The sequence below is a fragment of the Mobula birostris genome, chromosome 18, assembly GCF_030028105.1.
Source record: "Mobula birostris isolate sMobBir1 chromosome 18, sMobBir1.hap1, whole genome shotgun sequence".
NCBI classification, from domain to species: domain Eukaryota; kingdom Metazoa; phylum Chordata; class Chondrichthyes; order Myliobatiformes; family Myliobatidae; genus Mobula; species Mobula birostris.
This window is the reverse complement of record NC_092387.1, coordinates 49,483,087-49,504,074: the sequence shown is the minus strand read 5'-3', so window position 1 is coordinate 49,504,074 and position 20,988 is coordinate 49,483,087. Positions and strand designations below refer to the sequence as shown.

General features: G+C 42.5%; 1 protein-coding gene across 11 annotated transcripts in view; it reads right to left on the bottom strand.

Annotated features, from left to right (window-relative positions):
- The window catches only part of cdh23 (cadherin-related 23), a 1,156,658-nt gene that overhangs the window by 306,084 nt on the left and 829,586 nt on the right, over window positions 1-20,988 (bottom strand). For all 11 annotated transcript variants that reach the window (XM_072282605.1, XM_072282606.1, XM_072282607.1 and 8 more), the window contains exon 32: window positions 9,760-9,861. In XM_072282605.1, coding sequence (XP_072138706.1) covers window positions 9,760-9,861 — 102 coding nt within the window. The remainder of the gene's footprint in view (window positions 1-9,759; window positions 9,862-20,988) is intronic.

Here is a 20,988-nt window from a genome sequence, read left to right as displayed (position 1 = left end):
CTACTACTCTGTATATAAGCTATAATATATATTTATATATTTATATTTATTGTGTTTTTTGGGGGGCTGCATTGGATCCAGTGTAACAGTAGCAATTAATTTGTTCTCCTTTACACTTGTACAATGGAAATGACATCGAATAATTTAGAATCTTGAATCTTTTTGCATCTTTTACAAGCTCATAGCCCTCTATTTTTCTTATGTCCATGTGGTTATCTAAGAGTGTTATAAGTGCCCCTTTTGTATCAGACTACCACCAGCCCTGGTAGTGAGATCCAGGCATCTGCCACACCCTGTGTAAAAAACAAACTCCGACATCTCCCCTAAATTATCCTCCACTCCTCTCAAATGGATATCCTCGAGTATTGCCATTGCCACCTGGGAAAAAATCCTGGCTATCAATTCCATCTCTGCCTCGCAGAATCAAGTCACCTCTCATCCTCCTTTGCTTCAAAGATAAAAGACCTAGCTTGCTCAACCTTTCCACATAAAGCATGTTCTCTTATCTAAGCAGCGCCCTGGTAAATGCCCTCTGTACTCTCTCTAAGGCTTCTAAATCTTTGCTATAATGAGGTAACCAGAGCTAAACACAATAACCCAAGTGTGGTCTAACCAGAGTTTTATAGGGCTGCAACTTGATCCCCTGGCTAATGAGGGCCACCATACCACACCACCCTATGAACCTGACCAGTAACTTTGAAGGATCTATCGACTTGGACCCCAAGATCCCTCTAGTCCTCTACCCTGCAAGGAATCCTGCCATTAACCTTGAACTCCACCCTTCAAGTTTGAATCTTCCAAAGTGAAATCTTTCACCTCACCCTGTTATAAACACAAGTGATTCTGTAGATTCAGGAAATTCTGAGCAACACTCACACAAAGTACTGGAGGAACTCAGCAGATCATAAGACCATCAGACATAGGAACAGAATTAGGCCATTTGGTCCATTGAGTCTGCTCCGCCATTCAATCATGGCTAATCATTCTTTCTGTTTCTCAGCCCCAGTCCCTGGCCATCTCCCCATAACCTTTGATGCTGTGTCCAATCAAGAACCTATCAAGCTCTGCCTTAAATACACCCAACGACCTGGCCTCCACAGCTGACTGTGGTAATAAATTCCACAAATTCACCACCCTCTGGCTAAAGAAATTTCTCTGCATCTCTGTTTCAAATGGATGCTCCTCTATCCTGAGGCTGTACCTCTTGTCCAAGACTCTCCCACCACGGGAAACATCCTTTCCACATCTACTATGTCTAGGCCTTTCAACATTTGAAAGGCTTCAATGAGATCCTCCCTTATGCTTTCAAATTTCAGCGAGTACAGACCCAGAGCTATCAAACATTCCTCATATAATGACCTTTTCATTCCCGGAATCATCTTTGTGAACCTCCTCTGGACCCTATCCAATGCCAGCATATCTTATCTTAGATGAGGAGCCCAAAACTATTCACAATACTCAAGGTGAGGTCTCAACAATGCCTTAAAAGCCTCAGCATCTCATCCTTGCTCTTGTATTCTAGACCTCTTGAAAAGAATGCTAACATTGCATTTACCTTCCTCACCGACGCAACTTACAAGTTAACCTTTAGGACTCCCAAGTCCCTTTGCATCTCAAATTTTTGGATGTTCTCCGTTTAGAAAATAGTCTGCACATTTATTTCTACGACCAGAGCGCATGACCATGCATTTTCCAACATTGTATTTTATTTGCCACTCTCTTGCCCATTCTTTTAATCTATCTAAGTCTTTCTGAAGCTTACCTGTTTCCTCAACACTATCTGCCCCTCCACCAATCTTTGTATCATCTGCAAACTTGACAACAAAAGCATCTATTCCATCATTTAAATCATTGATATACAGCATAAAAAGAAGCGATCCTAACACCAACTCCTGTGGAACACCGCTAGTCACTGGCAACCAACCAGAAAAGGATTCTTTTATTCCCACTTGCTGCCTCCTACCAATCAACCAAAACCACACCCTGTCAAAGGCCTTCTGAAAGTCCAAATATGCAACATCCACTGCATCCTCTATATCTATCCTACATGTAATCTCCTCAAGGAATTCCAACAGGTTCATCAGGCAAGATTTTCCCTTTAGAAAACCGTGCTGACTTTGTCCTATCTTGTCCTGTGTCTCCAAGTGCTCCATAACCTCATCCTTAACAACTGACTCCATCATCTTCCCAACCACTGAGGTCAGGCTAACTGGTCTATAATCTCCTTTCTGCTGCCTCCCTCCTTTCTTAAAGAGTAGAGTAGCATTTGCAATGTTCCCAGTCCTCTGGCACCATACCAGAGTCCAATGGAAGATTATTACTAATGCCTCCACAATTTGTACCACAACCTTTTTCAGAACCCTAAGGTGCAGTTCATCCGGTCCGGGTGACTTATGCACCCTTAGGTCTTTCAGCTTCTTGAGCACCTTCTCCCTTGTAATAGTAACTGCACTCACTTCTCTTCCCTCACACTGTTCAACATCTGGCACACGGCTCATGTCTTCCACAGTGAAGACTGATGGAAAATACTCATTCAGTTTATCTGCCATCTCCTTGGCCCCTGTTATTATTTCTCCAGCCTCATTTTCTAGCAGTCCTATATCCACTCTCATCTCTCTTTTATTTTTTACATACATGAAAAAACTTTTACTATCCACTTTGATATTGTTTGCTAGTTTGCTTTCATATTTCATCTTTTTGCTCCTAGTGATTCCTTTAGTTGCTCTCTGTAGGGTTTTAAAAGCCACCCAATCCTCTGCCATCCCTCTAATTTTTGCTTTGTTGTATGCCCTCTCTTTTGCCTTTACATTAGCTTTGACTTCCCTCGTCAGCCATGGTTGTACTATTTTGCCATTTGAGTATTTCTTTGTTTTTGGAATACATCTATCCTGCACTTTCCCCATTTTTCCCAGAAACTCACAATATTGCTGCTCTGCTGTCATCCCTGCCAGCATCTCCTTCTAATTCACATTGGTGAACTTGTCTCTCATACCACCATAATTGCCTTTACTCCACTGAAATACTGCTATGTCAGACTTTACTTTCTCTCTATCAAATTTCAAGTTCAACTGTGATCACTGCCTCCTAAGGGTTCCTTTACCTCAAGCTCCCTAATCACCTCTGATTCTTTACGTAACACCCAATCCGGTATAGCTGATCCCCTTCCAGGCCTAAGAACAGACTGCTCTAAAAAGCCATCTCGTAGGCATTCAATAATCTCACTATATTGAGATCCATTTCCAACCTGATTTTCCCAATCGACCTGCATGTTGAAACTTTCCATGTTAAGGATGAGGTCAGGTACCATCTGTGGAGATGAATTAACAGTCGACTTTTCAGACAGAGACCATTCATTAGGACTGGAAAGGAAGTGGGGAAGAAGCCAGAATAATAAGATGAGGACAGGGGACGGAGTACATTTCATTTTTTCAGCCTACCCTGGGATAACTTCTTAATCTCATTCTTTACCAGGAAACTATCTACCCTGCCATATTCAAAGGCCCTGCTTCTACATCCCTTTCAGCGTTCAAATGAGTCATGGCCTTCTGAAAAGCAATTCGCCTTATCTCTGTATTAAATAGGTACCTGATATTGGTTTAAAATCATGACCCTTCGTTCTCGTCCAGTCCAAAAGAGGAAATATGTTCTCAGCATCTGCCTACCATGACTCCTCTCACATCAATCAAGTTTTCTTTCATGCTCCTAATCTCCTGCAGATACAACCCTAGCCTGTCCCATCTTTGCCTGTAAGGGAGGCTTTGTGGTCTATTCACACTTCTATTCCTTACCAAAGAATTGATTGTCATTAGCTTCTTACGGACATAACAGCAGTAAGGTGAGAGTGCTTTCAGCTATTTAGTGGAGGGGCAATTAAATTATCTGTCTGGTTCTCTACTCATTTGCAGATACATGTCTTAGTACTTCATAATGGTATGCAGAAGATAAACATAGCAATGTTGACTACGTTTAAGGTGGCATGATAGGTTAGTGATTAAGGCAATTGTTTTACAGTGCCAGTGATCACTGTTTGGGTTCAAACCATGTTGCTCCCCGTCAGGAGACCGTGCATTCTCCCCGTCAGGCGATCGTGCATTCTCCCTGTGACTGCATGGGTTTCCTCCAGGTGCTCTGGTTTCATCCCCCATTTGAAAGATGCCATTCCAAAAGGGTAATGAGTTGTAGGTGTGCTCTGTAGGCACCAGAATCATGGCCAAACTGTGATCACTGGCCCTGTAAAACAATTGCTCTAACCATTACACTATCATGACACCCTTCAACGTAGCCCTTTGCTATATGTTTGGATGTTTTGATGTACATGTGACAAATAAAGCTAATCTTCATCTCTTCTCTATGACAATGATGATGGTTCTGTGCTATCATGTTTTAATGCAAAGATAGTCAGAGTCATTCAGCACAGGACTAGGCTCTTCATCCCACTATATCCATGGTGATCATCAATTTCCTATCTATACAATTGGTCTGTAGCCTGCTAGGTCCAAGGCAACTCAAGTACTTCTCTAAATAATTCTTCAACGTTCTTAATGTTATCTCTCTCACCGTCCACTCAACCACCATCAAGGTAAAGAATTCTTCATTTGATCCTCTCTGAACTTCTTCCCATGTCATTCAGTTTTTGTCACATCTGTTATGGTGAAACATTTCCTACTCTCTACTTGTTTATGTTTTATAATTTTGCCTGTTAATATACGGAACTAGTTACTAACGGAGGGTTTGGACTCTCCTCAAGATCACAGAAGTTTCAGTAGCAATCAGCACTTTTTCTGCATCTGAGAACGATCCTCTACTGAGACTCAGCCCATTTCCACACTCACTTTTTAGGCAGTGAAACTTGCTTGTATAGTTCATTAGAAATAAAGAGAGGAAATAACAAAATTAATTCAATAGCCAGCATTTTTCATGCTCTCAGGACAGCGCAAAGAAATTTAGTTCACAGTCACAGAGACTTACTGTTCTACCTACTGGAATACATTTGGCTTATTTCTGTTTTCTGACACACAATTCCATCTGCAATCAGTTAGGAGCATAGCAAATAAGTGCAGGAGTAGGCCATTCAATCCTGCTAGCCTGCTCTGCAATTCAATACGATAATGACTTGCATCTAAATTCAGTATCATGATGCAGCTTTCTCCCATATCACTTAATCTCTCTAGCCCACAGAATACCTCTTTGCATATATATGTAATAAATTGGTTTCAGCTGGTCTCTGAGCTAGAGTATTCCACAGGTTTGCTATTCCCTGAGCAGAAAATTCTCTTCACCTCAGAGTTACTTGTATAACCCATGGCAACAGAAGATAAGAGCTAGTAGTTCTCTGGCATCTAATTTGTCCAAAGATTAAAATAATTACTTTTTGTTATCAGATTGCTGAAAGACTTTACTCTGAATTCTTCAACTGCATTTTTAACTGTGCTGGCTCCTGACAAAACCAATGTCAATATTTAAGTAAACTCATTTCTTCTACCCAAGGGGAGGAGTGAGAGAATGCCTGGATATTGAACACTTTAGAACTACCCATTAATTGGCCTCCAATCTGTCTGTGGCAATGAGGTTCACCGCCCTCTGGCTAAAGACATTCTTCCTTATCTCTGCTCTAAAGGGACGTCCTTGTGTTCCGAGGCTGTGCTCTCTGTGCTTAGACTCCCAAGTCCTCTCCATGTCCACTATAGTTAGACCTTCCAATATCTGACAGGCTTCAATAAGAACCCCACCCCCTCATTCTTCTAAACTTGAGCACATTGACAGAGATGTTTGATCTATGCGAGGGAAACTCATTTCCTCATTTTGTTACTGCTTTGAAGTTATGCAGTTCAGAAATTTGAGAGCTGTTATTCAGCTGGGAATCTGCCAGGCTTTGCTATCCACTCATGCTCTTTAGTACAGGACATCTGTCATTCTTACTCTGTCCAGCATATAGGTGACTCCAGACCCACAGTAGCCTGACTGACTCTGAAATCCCTAGCCAGCTCTTTAGTTCAAAGGCAAATAGAAATAAATGCTGGATCTGACAACGATACCCACATCATTACACTTCTTAGAGTTGAAGCTGCCTGCTTGATTTCTTTGAGCAGAGGTGTCATTGCACACCACACTGTCTTGATGCCGTGGCAAAGTGTTTCAAGCTGTTGACTATCAGACTCTGGAACATTGTCTAAGCCCATGTATATGTATCTAATTAAGCTGATTCACTGAGTAGATGAACACTCACACACACGCGCACACACAAAAACAAACACACATATTCAAGAAAGCGGAGCTGAATGAGGAGGGCGCTAAACGGCGACTCCTTTGCTTACATCTCTGGAAACAACTGTATTTCCATCTTTATTTTTCCCTTTCAGGGTTCTTTTGAAGACCCTGACCTGGAGTTACACGCTGGCCCCGCTTCTTTGCAGGAATGGCCCCGCTCTCAGGGTTTCATAACCAGTCATTGTTGTTTGGCACACCAAGGGATCAGCCTAAGAGTCCGGATCGGATTTGGAAGCCTAGGATCTCGGGGCTCTGGAGACGGGCGGATCGAGGGTTGGTGTCTTGACGGGAGACCTGTGTGAAGTCGAGGGAGTTGGAATATCTGCAGTTCTGTGCCTAGTTTTATGGGCACAGAGCTCGAAAAAAGCGACGTGGCGGACTTTTAACATCATAAACCAGCAAGTCGTCTGTTATGTCTCCCTGCTCACTGGGAAAACGGAGACACCTCTTTCTCCCTTATTAGGGAGAGAGAGAACCTGTGGTATGTTGAATATCCGGTGAAACACGACGTCTTTGGGGTAACTCCAAGTCTGTGTCTTTGCTGTTGCTTTATTCACGCTTGAGTGCTCGGTGGGGGTGCTGATACTTTTTTTTGCCAGTGGTGGGAGGGAGGATCATTGCTTTTTGCCGCTTATGCATGGGGGGGAGCTGGGGGGAGCGTTTGGGGTTCTAACATTTGACTGTAATTCATTCTTTGGGGCACTCCTCTGTTTTCATGGATGGTTGCGAAGAAAAAGCATTTCAGGATGTACATTGTATACATTTCTCTGACGTTAAATTGTACCTTTGAAACATATTCTTGTCCACACAGTCGTCACCAGCAGCGTTCCCTCAACAGCACTTTAATCACATTCCACCTTCAATTCTCCCTCCCTGTATCCCTTCTCATCTCACTTCCTTCCCTTTTGTAGCTTTGTGCCACCAATTTACCTCCTAGCCTTTGTTGCTATTTCCACCAATCATCGCTCCTCACCTTGATCCAGATATCACTTACCAGCTCTTGCCCCACTCAACTCTTTGCACCTCCATTTTATTCTTTCAGTCCAGATGAAGGTTTGATCCAAAACAGTAACTGCCCATTTTTGTCTACAGTAGCTTGTTTTTCCCTTCTTCCTTCCCTTCCCTCTCAGACTTACTTGCCTCACTCAATCCTTCCCTCAAATCTCCCTAACTCCCCTTCCCTCTTCTCCAGTACCCCACTTGCTTAACCTTCCTCGGTCTCCGTCTCCTCCCATTTCTCAGAAAAGCGAACAAAATACCTCTTTCCGAAGAGCCACAAATATTGTAGAGTCATTTGTGGATCCACTTTACTCAGCTTAGTATCTAACAATCGGATTCTGAAATGGCTGGTAATTGACTTGCACCTGCTCAGGTAGTCATTCTACACAATGAACAAACCTGAAATGCAAACCATTTTAAAACACAATATGCCGATTTGTTGTTCCTGGCACTAGAAATGAAACCTCGTATTTCTAATCAAAAACAAAACATGTTGGAAAAACACAGCAAATCATCAAGAATGAAACAGAATCAATAAAAGATTAATATTTCAGGTCTGCGGCCTTTTGTCAGAATGCAAACATTCACTGTTCCCATAGATGCTGCCTGTTGAGCTTTTCCCCAGCAAATTTTTTCATTTTTATTTCAGCTTTCCAGCAGCTGCAGTTTTTAATTTTTTTCATTAATACTTCTAATCTATTTGGTCATGGATAGTAGGGGTATGGAGGGATATGGTCCAAGTACACATCGATAGGAGTAGGCAGTTTAAATGGTTTTGGCATGGACTAGATAGGTTGAAGGGCTTGTTTCTGCACTGCATTTCTCTAACTGCTTTCAGCAGAGCTTTAAGATGTTCCAACGTACCTCAGACACAGCAGCAAAGTCTAGATACTGTGTTGATGTAGGGAATGCAGCCATCAGCTTCCACAAGGCAAGGTTAAGCACACTGCAATATGATAAACACTTTTTTTGTTCTTTAAAGCATGCTAATTGAGGGTTAACTATTCACCAGGAAACTGGAAGGAACTTCCTTCCCCTTCCTCAAAGATTATTTTTTAATTGTTCTTTCATGGGAAATGGGCTTCACTGGCAAGGCCACCATTTCCTATCACTCACTGTTGTTGAAAATGTAGGAATTAATCTCCAGTCTTTATGATCCAAATACCCTCATAATGTTCTTAGGGAGGAAGATAAAGGATAAGCATGAATATATTCCAGTTTGGTATGCGACTGATGGGTCTCTGTGTGCCTTCACCATTGGTCTTCCAAGTGATAGATGTCATGAGTTTTAGACATGCTGTTTGGGAAAAAACACACAGCATTCTCCTGAGGGATCAAACGTGACCAGGTAGCATGCAACATGCATTGCTCAGCTGAGGTAATGCACTAAACACAAACAGCGCTGATATACAAATCTTACCTTCTGCACATCCACGATAAGAGAGAAACAAAGGAAGCAATTAATCAAACATGTCACAACATCAGTCATTTTGCAACAGCTTTTAAGAAAATTAATGTTGTAAAGTCTTAGCCTCAATAATGTGCCACTTCAATTTTCCTCAATAAATTCTGCTGTTGAGATTGAAAAGTTGTATGGAAAGTGAATACTTTGTATTACACTATGATACAAAATCACTTTGGCAAGGACACTCACCATGGAATGGGCAGTCAGTGCAAGGGTTATTACCTTTGTCCCAAAGCTCTGAGGTCTGATTCACACTAGAAAATGACATAGGCATTGTTACACTAATCACACTGTGGTGCTAACAGGGTGAACACCAGTGATAATTCAAGATTTCCAGGATTATTGTGATTGTTAGCTGAATGGGATCTAGGACTGTGTGGCAGATAAGGCTCAGGAGTGAGCAGAACTAAGCTCAAAGTCAAACAAGAAAAAAATCTGCAGATGCCGGAAATCCAAGGAACACACGCGAAATGCTGGAGGAACTCAGCAGGCCAGGCAGCATCTATGGAAAAGATTACAGTCAACTACTCTTTTCCATAGATGCTGCCTGGCCTGCTGAGTTCCTCCAGCGTTTTGTGAGTTGCTAAGTTCAGACTTTGTTCTGCTCACTCCTTCCCAGCATTCTCTGCTGATAACCAATCAAAACAAAAAGGACTGTACACCGGGAGAGCATTTTTGGAAACATTGGGAGCAGATGATGTGAAGTATCAACAAAGAACCATGGAAAGGATCAGGGGAACTGTGATTTAGAGAATGGAGCAGGGTTAAGTGCAAGGTTAGATGATTGACTCAATTAAGTAATTAAGACAGCAGATCTGTTTTATGCCTGAAGGTAGCACAAATTTCTAGGCTCTTGTGCCTCATCATTTGTTTCTCCTCCCAATAGCAGTGTCATGTTCTGTTCCCATGGTCAGAAGACAGACGACAGCCATTGCCGACATCATTAATTTGATGAATAAAATGTTTACCTTTATTTACAACAAACTCTAAATATATTAAATTGTTTGATTAAAAAAACACAAGCTCACCACAGTGGAGTCTTTTCTGGGTCCACCATCATCCGCTATGACAGTAATAAGATAATAATCACCTTTCTCCCGATCCACATGCCCTCTGACTGTTATTACTCCCTGTAATGTGAAGGCAACAATAAGATCGTGATTTAACAAGAACAGCAGTCTGCAACCCAGATACAAAACATTTCCAATATACTGCTTTCTCTTTCTCCCAGTGGCCACACATTTGCATTCCACGTCCCATTCCCACTCTGATATGTCTATCCACGGCCTCCTCTACTGTCAAGATGAAGACATACTCAGGTTGGAGGAACAACACCTTATATTCCATCTGGGTAGCCTCCAACCTGATGGTATGAACATTGACTTCTCTAACTTTCGTTAATGCCCCACCTCCCCCTTCATACCCCATCCGTTATTTATCTTTTATTTTTACATATTTTTTTCTCTCTCCTTTTACTCCCTCTGTCCTTCTCACCATACTCCTTGCCCATCCTCTGGGCTTCCCCCCTCCCCCTTTCTTTCTACCTAGGCCTCCCATCCGTCCCATGATCCTATCATATCCTTTTTGCCAATTAACTTTACAGCTCTTAGCCCCATCCCTTTCCCCTCCTGTCTTCTCCTATCATTTTGGATCCCCCCCCCCCACTTTCAAATCTCTTACTATCTCTTCTTTCAGTTAGTCCTGACAAAGGGTCTCGGCCCAAAACGTCAACTGTACTTCTTCCCATAGAACAGGAATTCTGCAGATGCTGGAAATTCAAGCAACACACATCAAAGTTGCTGGTGAACGCAGCAGGCCAGGCAGCATCTGTAGTCGACAGCACCTCTTCCTACAGATGCTGCCTGGCCTGCTGCGTTCACCAGCAACTTTGATGTGTGTTGCTTCTTCCCATAGATGCTTCCTGGCCTGCTGCGTTCACCAGCAATTTTTATGTGTGTTTCTCACAGGTAAATAGGATTGTTAAGAAAGCTTTTGGCATAGTGACCTTCTTAATTTGAAGTATTGAGTAATAGAGTTGGGATGTTGTGTTGAAATTGAAAAAGACATTGGTAGGACCTCATTTGGAATATTGTGTGCAGTTTTAGTCACCAACCTACAAGAAAGATGTAAATAAGTTTGAAAGACTGCAGGGGAAATTTAGAAGAATGTTGCTGAGGACCTGAGTTAGAAGGAAAGATTGAATAGGTAGGACTTATTCCCTGGAATGTGGGAGATTGAGGGGAGGTTTGACAGAATACAAAATGCTGAGGGGTATAGAAAGGGTAAATGCAGCAGGCTTTTTCCACTGAAGTTGGGTGAGACTAGAACTGGAGGTCATGGGTTAAGGTTGAAAGGTGAAATGTTTAAGGGGAACATGAGAGGGAACTTCTTCACTCAGAGGGTGGTGAGAGTGTGGAGCACGCTACCAGTACAAGTGGCGGATGCCACCTCAATATTTTCAACATTTAAGAGAAATTTGGATAGATACATGGATGGGAGGGTTATGGAGGGCTGTGGTCCAGGGGCAGGTTAATGGTTCAACACAGATTAGATGGGCCAAAGGGTTTGTTTCTGTACTGAAGTAGTATTCTGTCCTTGTTCTAAATTCCTCTATTCTGAGGCTATGCCTTTGGATCCTAGACTCTCCCACTAATGGAAACATCCTCTCCATATCTATTCTATTTAGGCCTTTCAGCACTCAGTTGGTTTCAATGAGATGCTGCTCCCTCCCACCCACTTCAGAACTCCATCGAATACAGGCCCAGAGACATCAAAGGCTTCCCATACATTAAATCTTTCATTCCTGGGATCATTCTTACGAACTTCCTCTGAACCCTCTTCAAGGCCAGCATGTCTTTCTTAAGATACAGGGCCCAAAATGATAAGTGGCAAATGAGGTAGAAAGATATAGATTTATTTATTTATCACATGTACATCGAAACATATAGTATAATGTGTTGATTGCATGAACCACCATTACAACCTAAGGATGTGCTGGGAGTAGCCCGCAAGAGTCGCCACACATTCTGACACTAACATAGCATGCCCACAATATTTAGCAGAAGAAAACTACAAATTAAGCCCCTTTGCTATGCTCTCACCCACCCTCTCGCATGCGGACACAGGCCTCCAATCCCATTATAGGACAGCTCTGGGCCTCGGAACTCTAGTCCTTGGCCCAAAGGAGAGGAAGATTAAAAAATAAGAATAATAAAAACAGAAAATGTTGGAAATAGTCAGCAGGTCATTCAGCATCTGCTGGAAGAGAAAAGAGAATGTTTTCGGTCTGGGACCCTTCATTGGACCTGCAACATCAGTTCTGTTTCTCTTTTTGCTGCCTGATCTACTGAGTGAATGCAGTATTTACAGCTTCTATTTCTGATTTTCAGCATCAACAGTTTTCTTTGATTTTTCAACCAACACAGCAAATTGTTGGGGTCAATAACACGCTCTCTGATGAGGAGGTAGGTGATGGAAGTAATGCCCTGAAGGGAATTAGGTAAGTAATTCAAATTGTGGGGATGGGCTTGGATTTAAAAAGCTGGATGCATCATATGGCCTTGAGTCTGAAAATGGTCCCTTCATTCACTATGCAGTGATTGTTTACTGAACTTATGGTCTGGCTACAAAAAGAATCTGAATCAGGTTTAATATCACTGGCATATACTGTATCATAAAATGTGTTGTTTTGCAGCAGCAGTGCAATGCAATACATAACAATAAAAACTATAAATTACAATAAGCAATGTATGTGAGTGTGTATATACACTGTATATCTGTATACACAGTGGCTATAAAAGTATTCAGCCCTCTTGGAAGTTTCATGTTTTATTGTTTTACAACATTGAATCACAGTGGATTTAATTTGGCTTTTTTGACACAGATCAACATAGAACAGAGAGCATAGAACATAGAAATCTCCAGCACATTACAGGGCCTTTGGCCCACAATGTTGTGCCGACCATGTAACCTACTCTACAAGCTGCCTAGAATTTCCCTACCGCATAGCCCTCTATTTTACTAAGCTCTGTGTACCTATCTAAGGGTCTCTTAAAAGACCCTATTGTGTCCACCTCCACCACCAACACTGCATTTCATGCATCCATTACTCTGTGTGTGAAAAACTTACCCCTGACATCCCCTCTGTACCTACTTCCAAGCACCTTAAATTTATGCCCCTTCATTTTAGCCATTTCAGCCCCGGGAAAAAGCCTTTGGTTTTCCACATGATTGATGCCTCTCATCATCTTATACACCTCTATCAGGTCACCTCTCATCCTCTGTCACTTCAAGGAGGAAAGGCCAAGTTCATTCAACGTATTCTCATAAGGCATGCTCTCCAATCCAGGCAACAACCTTGTAAATCTCCTCTGCACTCTTTCTATAGTATCCACATGCTTCCTCTAGTGAGGTAACCAGAACTGAACACGGTAGTCCAAGTGGGGTCTGACCAAGGACTTATATAGGTGTAACATTACCTCACGGCTCTTGAACTCAATCCCACGGTTGATGAAGGCCAACACACCATATGCCTTCTTAACAATGCTGTCAATCTGCACAACAGCTTTGAGTGTCTGATGGATCTCTCTGATCCTCCACACTGCCAAGAGTCTAAACACTAATATAAAATTCTGTCTTCAAATTTGACCTACCAAAATGAACTACTTCGCACTTCTCGGGTTTGAACTCCATCTGCCACTTCTCAGTCCAGTTCTGCATCCTATCGATGTCCTGCTGCAACCTCTGACAACCCTCCAGACTATCCACAACACCCCCAACCTTGTGTCATCAGCAAACTTACTAACCCACCTTTCTACTTCTTTATCCAGGTCATTCATAAAAATCACAAAGAGGAGGGGTCCTGGAACAGATCCATGTGGAACACCTCTGGTCACCAACCTCCATGCAGAATATGACCCATCTACAACCACCCTTTGCCTTCTGTGGGCAAGCCAATTCTGGATCAACAAAGCAAGGTCTCCTTGGATCCCCTGCCTCCTTAGTTTCTGAATGAGCCTTGCATGGGAAACCTTATCATATGCCTTACTGAAATCCATTAACACAACATCCACTGCTCTACCTTCATCAATGTGTTTTCTTATATGGTCAAAGAATTCAATTAGGCTCGTAAGGCATAACCTGCCCCTGACAAAGCCATGCTGACTATCCATAATCAAATTATGCCTCTCTAAATGCTCATAAATCTAAGATCTTCTCCAACAACTTGCCCAACACTGAAGTAAGGCTCACTGGTCTACAATTTCCTGGGTTATCTCTACCTCCTTTCTTAAACAAGAGAACAACATTTGCAACCCTCCAATCCTCTAGTACTTCTCCCATCCCCCAGTACTTCTCCCATCCCCCAGTACTTCTCCCATCCCTACTGATGATGTAAAGATCATTGCCAGAGGCTCAGCAATCTCCTCCCTTGCTTCCTACAGTAGCCTGGGGTATATCTTGTTCAGTCCTGGTGATTTATCTAATTTAATGCTTTTCAAAAGATTCAGCACATCCTCTTTCTTAATTTCTAAATGCTCAAGTGTTTCAGTCCGCTGTAAGTCATCCTCATAACTGCCAAGGTTCTTTTCTTTGGTGAATACTGAAGTCAAGTATTCAGTAAGTACCTCCGCTACCTCCTCCGACTCCAGTACACTTTTCCAGTATTGCACCTGATTGGTCCTATTCTCACACGGCTCATCCTCTTGCTTTTCACATACCTGTGGGATGCCTTTGGGTTTTGCTTAATTCTGCTCGCCAAGGCCTTCTCATGGCCTCTTCTAGCTCTCCTAATTTCAACCTTATACTCCTTTCTGGTCACCTTGTAATTTTCTAGAACTCTATCAGTACCCAGTTTCTTAAACCTTTCGTAAGCTTTTATTTTCTTCTAAACTAGATTTTCCACATCCTTTGGACACCATTGTTCTTTTACCCCACCATCCTTTCCCTGTCTCAATGGAATATACCTATGTAGAATGCCATGCAAATATTCCCTGAACATTTGCCACATTTCTGCCATGCAATTCCCTGAGAACATCTGCTCCCAAGTTCCTGCCTAATTACATCATATTTCTTCCTACCCCAATTAAATGTTTTCCCAAATTGTCTGCTCCTATCCCTCTCCAGCACTATGGTAAAGGAGATACTACCTCCAAAATGCTCTTCCACCAAGAGATCTGACACCTGACCTGGTTCATTTCCCAATACCAGATTAAACAGAGCAGGAAACCTTCAGGAACACATCTAACAAACACCTCCTCATCCAAACCCCTTGCTCTAAGGAGATGCCAGTCAGTATTAGAAAAGTTAAAGTCTCCCATCACAACAGCCCTATTATTATTGCACTGTTCCAGAATCTGCCTCACTACCTGCTCCTCGATGTCCCTGTTACTATTGGGGGCGGGGGGGGGGCAGTCTATAAAAAAACACACAGTAGAGTTGCTGCCCCCTTCCTGTTTCTGACTTCCAACCACACTGACTCAGTGGATAATCCCTTCATGACTTCCTCCTTTTTTGCAGCTGTGACACTATCTCTGATTAACAATGCTACACCCCCACCTCTTTTGCCTCACTCCCTGTCCTTTTTGAAACATCTAAAGCCTGGCACACTCAGCAGCCATTCCTGCCCCTGGGCCACCCAAGTCTCTATAATGGCCTCAACATCATAGTTCCAGAAAAAGACTCTTTCGTGTCAAGGTGAAAACAGATCTCTACAAAGTGATCTAAATTATAAATATAAAACACAAAATAATTGATTGCTTAAGTATTCACCCCCTTCAAGTCAGTATTTAGTAGAACCACCTTTGGCAGCAATTACAGCATTGAGTCTGTGTGGATAGGTCTGTATCAGCTTTGCACATCTGGACACTGCAATTTTTCCCCATTGTTCTTCACAAAACTGCTCAAGATTGCATGGGGATTGTGAGCAAACAGCCCTTTTCAAGCCCAGCCACAAATTCTAACTGGATTGACGTCTGGACTTTGACCTGGCCACTGCAGGACATTAAATTTGTCCTTTTTAAGCCATTCCTATGTGTAACCCTCAGGTTCGGCCGGCGGCGTTAGTCCAGGGAAGACAGTCTCTGGTCCCACTAAGCGTGTGAAATCCGAGGTGCAAAACCTCCTATTTGTGTGGATGCTGCGTGATCTGTTACCCTGTTGCAAATAAGTACAGTACGACGAAATAACAGACAGTACACCATATACAATTAAACAATTTAGCTTTATAATTCTCAATTTGACTGAAGGATTAGTAAAGTAAAACAAAAGGAAAAGGGTCCATTATAATGAAACAGTCCAATGTGCACAAGTTGGAGCTCACGGTTTCCCTTCCGTTGGTCTTCCAGCGATTTCCCTGTGCTTTGTCATCTCCCGGCCCCACTCCAAGTCCACTCCTTTCTGGTGTCTAGGATTTCTCCTTCCTGGCATCTTCTCTCTTCATCTCCCACTGAACATAAGACCCAGATCACCTGGGTCTCAGGCACACAACAAGAAAAAAACACTCCTTTCACTGGATGACGCAAAGCCCCCGTTATCTCTAGTCATAACCCAAACACTGTTACTACAGAAAAACCATTACATTAGCAGTGCTTTTACAGAAAGACCATTAGCAGTGAAACCTTTCCCAGGGTGTAACTTGTGTCACTGGCTTTATGCTTGGGATCTTTGTCTTGCTGGAAAACAAATCTTCTCCCAAGTCATAGTCCTCTTGCAAACTGCATCGAGTTTTCCTCCAGGATTTCCCTATATTTTGCTGCATTCTTTTTACCCTCTACCTTCACAAGCCTTCTAGGGCCTGCTACAGTGAAACATCCCCAGAGCATGATGCAGCCACCACCATATTTAATGGTAGGGATAGTGTGTTCCTGATGATGTGCAGCGTCTGGCTTATGCGAAACATAGTGTTTAGCCTGATGGCCAAAAAGCCCAAGTTTGGGTCCAGCTGACTTCATTCCCCCACGTGCCTTCTGGCAAACTCTAGCTGAGATTTCATGTGAGTTTTTTTCAACAGTGGCTTTCTTTTTGCCACTCTCCCATTAAGCTGTGACTGGTAAAGCAACTGTTGTATGTGCCACCTCTCCCATCTCAACCACTGAAGCTTGTAACTCCTCTAGAGTTGTCATAGGTCTCTTGTCTCACTAATCCCCTTCTTCCACGGCCACTCAGTTTTAGAGGATGGCCTGCTCGAAAGAGATTTACAGCTGTGTCATATTCTTTCCATTTCTTGATGATTGGCTTAACTGCAATCCAAGGACTATTCAAAGACTTGGAAATCTTCTTGTATCCTGACATGTACTTTTCAATAACCTTTTCCCGGAGTTGCTTGGAGTGTTCTTTTTTCTTCATGGTGTAGTTTTTGCCAGGATGCTGACTCACAAGTTATACCTTCCAAATACAGGATTATTTTTACTACAGTCAATTGAAACACCTTGACTGCACACAGGTCTCGAAATACAGATCTCCATTTAGCTAATTATGTGACTTCTGAAACCAATTGGCTGCACTAGTGATGATTTGTGTGTCATATTAACAGAAATCCCACCCTGCAAAAACTCATTTCAGGGAGGTAGCACCACCATTTCAGGGAGGTAGCACCCCTGCCCCCCGCAACCCCATATCCCCCGCCACCCCCGGTCGACCTCTAAGGGTGTATGTAATACTTTCTTTAGTGATTTTGTCTAATCTGTAAAGCAAGTTGGGTATATGCAGAAAATGTGACATTAAAATATGTACTTATATTATACTATGTTTATTCTATTACAACTTTAAGCAAGCCTACAGGGAGTTTGGCCTCATCACGTAGGACATCAATAGAGTAACTCTTTAGCAGCTAGCCAGCTAGTTTAAATAACATTAGCTATGCTAATGACCTGTTAAACTCACCTCAACATGTCTTTTACATTTTAACCCACCATGGGCAATAGAAAAGTCACTGTTGCAAACAGTGCAGTGAGCAGCACTGTCATTATTTTTGAGGTCGACTGTAAAGCCCGCCCACAGAGAAAACTGATAGGTCTACTTAGCACAAAGAGAGACCAATCAGGATGCTTGCTCTCGCTCTCAAAAAAATTGATTTCCGGGATATTGTATATAATTTCCGGGCGTCAGGGAGCCGTTATCAATATGCGGGAGACTCCCAAAACTTCTGGGAGAGGTGGAATGTCTGTATTAAAGGGGGAGGGGGAAATACTTGTGTCATTAATTATTTTGTGTTTGATATTGGTAATTAATTTAGATCACTTTGTAGAGATCTGTTTTCACTTCGACCTAAGAGTCTTTTTATAGTCATAGTCATACTTTATTGATCCCAGGGGGAAATTGGTTTTCATTACAGTTGCACCGCAGATAATAAATAGTATTAGAACCATAAATAGTTAAATAGTAATACGTAAATCATGCCAGTAAATTATGAAATAAGTCCAGGACCAGCCTATTGGCTCAGGGCGTCTGACCCTCCAAGGGAGGAGTTGTAAAGTTTGACGGCCACAGGCAGGAATGACTTCCTATGACGCTCTGTGCTGCATCTCGGTGGAATGAGTCTCTGGCTGAATGTACTCCTGTGCCCAACCAGTACATTATGTAGTGGATGGGAGACATTGACCAAGATGGCATGCAACTTAGACAGCATCCTCTTTTCAGACACCACCATCAGAGAGTCCAGTTCCATCCCCACAACATCACTGGCCTTACGAATGAGTTTGTTGATTCTGTTGGTGTCTGCTACCCTCAGCCTGCTGCCGCAGCACACAACAGCAAACATGATCGCACTGGCCACCACAGACTTGTAGAACATCCTCAGCATCGTCCGGCAGATGTTAAAGGACCTCAGTCTCCTCAGGAAATAGAGACGGCTCTGACCCTTCTTGTAGACAGCCTCAGTGTTCTTTGACCAGTCCAGTTAATTGTCAATTCGTATCCCCAGGTATTTGTAATCCTCCACCATGTCCACACTGACCCCCTGGATGGAAACAGTGGTCACCGGTACCTTAGCTCTCCTCAGTGACTAAAAAGCTACTGTGATTCGATGTTGTGAAACAAGAAAATATGAAAACTTCCAAGGGGGTAAATTGTGTGTGTGTGTGTGTGTGTGTGTGTGTGTGTGTGTGTGTGTGTGTGTGTGTGTGTGTGTGCGCGCAGATAGATAAATATAGCTCTGGGGGTGGGGAGCCATGGTTGACAGCCTGCCACTGCATTTCTAATGACTAGCACCGTTTATTGTTCTTGTGTTAAAATGCTTTAGTGGGATTATGAGGGGAAGTTCCAGTTCATACTCTCCAGGTCATGGTGCCCGGTCTGTTTTGTGCTTATCACAATTCATTGTCCAGTCAGAAATCTGATGATGGATGGGAGGAAGTTCCTGAAACATTCAGTGGGTATCTTCAGGCTCCTGTACCTCCTTCTTTATGGTAGCAATGAGAAGAGGGCAGGTCCTGGGAGATGGACATTTGCTGGGGATGTCACCTATTTTATCTTATTCCAAATGTTAGTTGAGATCCAGTTTATTGTCACATACACGAGGGCCCAGTGAAATTCTTCATTCACAGGAAGCCCGCAACACTGAGCGTCATAGGAAGCCATTCCTGCCTGTGGCCATCAAACTTTACAACTCCTCCCTTGGAGGGTCAGACACCCTGAGCCAATAGGCTGGTCCTGGACTTATTTCCTGGCATACTTTTACTATTTAATTATTTATGCTTTTATATTGTTATATTTATACTCTATTCTTGGTTGGGGCAACTGTAACGAAAATCAATTTCCCTCAGGATCAATGAAGTATGACTATGACTAATAGCATACATTATAATAATAATAAATGCAACAACAAATACAATGATGAGCACAAAATAACCAAATGGCGTACACAGTTTCGTGTAATCTGTACTAGTACAAAAAGATGTGCTAAAGTGTCAGTAAGGTAGAATTAAGAGTCCGAGAATGTGACAGCACTACCAGGAAGGGAAAATGAAAGAGATAATTGGTTTAGAAGTCTGATAGCAGCGAGGGAGAAGCTGTTCTGAAATCTGGACATCTGAGATTTCAAACTTCTGTATCTTGTCCCAGGATTTCAAATGAATTTGGAACTCTGGAATTCTGCTAACCAGAGAAAAAGTTGAGTTGGGGTACCAAACTGTATTGGTCTCTGCTGTTCCTTTGATTCATCAGCTGTACGGAGAGGATGATCCTGCTGCACCGGTAACAGCTTGCTCTTCATATCCTACTGACCTGGCTTGCATATCATGTAGATAACTAGGACACAACATCCACGGCTGACCTTGACCAACAGAGGTCTCAAAGAAGTGGGTGTACTGGCAACATTGAAAAGCCATGGTGGAGGTTCAGAGGGCCATGTGCTAAACACAGACAGATGGGACTAGCTTGCAGGTCAACCCAGTGGACATGGGCCAGTCAGGCTGAATGCTGCATGACTCTATGACCATTCCATAAAAGAGGCCTGTGACGTTAACTTGCTCCAGCAGAAACAAAGTCCAAGTCACATCCTCTTTAAAACCAACTTTAAACCAATTAATTTTCCTTCCCCTCCTTCAGTTCAAAGGGTCTGTATTACTGTAGCTGTTTCTCTTTCCACAGATGCTGCCCAACCTGCTGACAGTTTGCATCATCACCTTTTATTTGCATTTCGCTTCAGGTCCAGTATGGGAAAATGAACAATTCAGAAGTTCTATTTGGCAAGAACTCTCCCCCCACCCCCCAATACCGACATTAATTTGAAGGGTGGGGGCAGAGAGAGCAGTGCCCACCAATGGTGGCAACATCAAACTGGCCATGCCACCAATCATGTTGAACAATTCACAGACAACAAATCACAGCACAAAAAAAAATCCTGAATTAGCTTTTAAACGTTTTACAATAATTTACAATTTGAAATTGACAATAAATTTAATTTTAAAGCCGAAATCCTATGTTGAAATACCCCTATAAGTAAATTACAATTTACTTCATAAAAAATAACTTTTATTGGACAGCAGTGTTTTTGAAGCAGGTATTATGAATATATTACTAAAACTCACTTACATCTGATAACAAAAGTAGGCATTTTCAGGATGCTTTGCAGTGGAATTAGCTCAAAAACTACCTGAATTTGATATAAGTTCACTGAATTTCTCTTGACTGCTGTAGAGGCTGCAAACAGCATACCATTTACTGGTGCACTGAATTGCCAATCAGGATTTCTGTATTACGCATGAAGGAAATTCCAAAGGTGCTGCCATTTTCCCTGTGGATTGACAGCAAATACCACA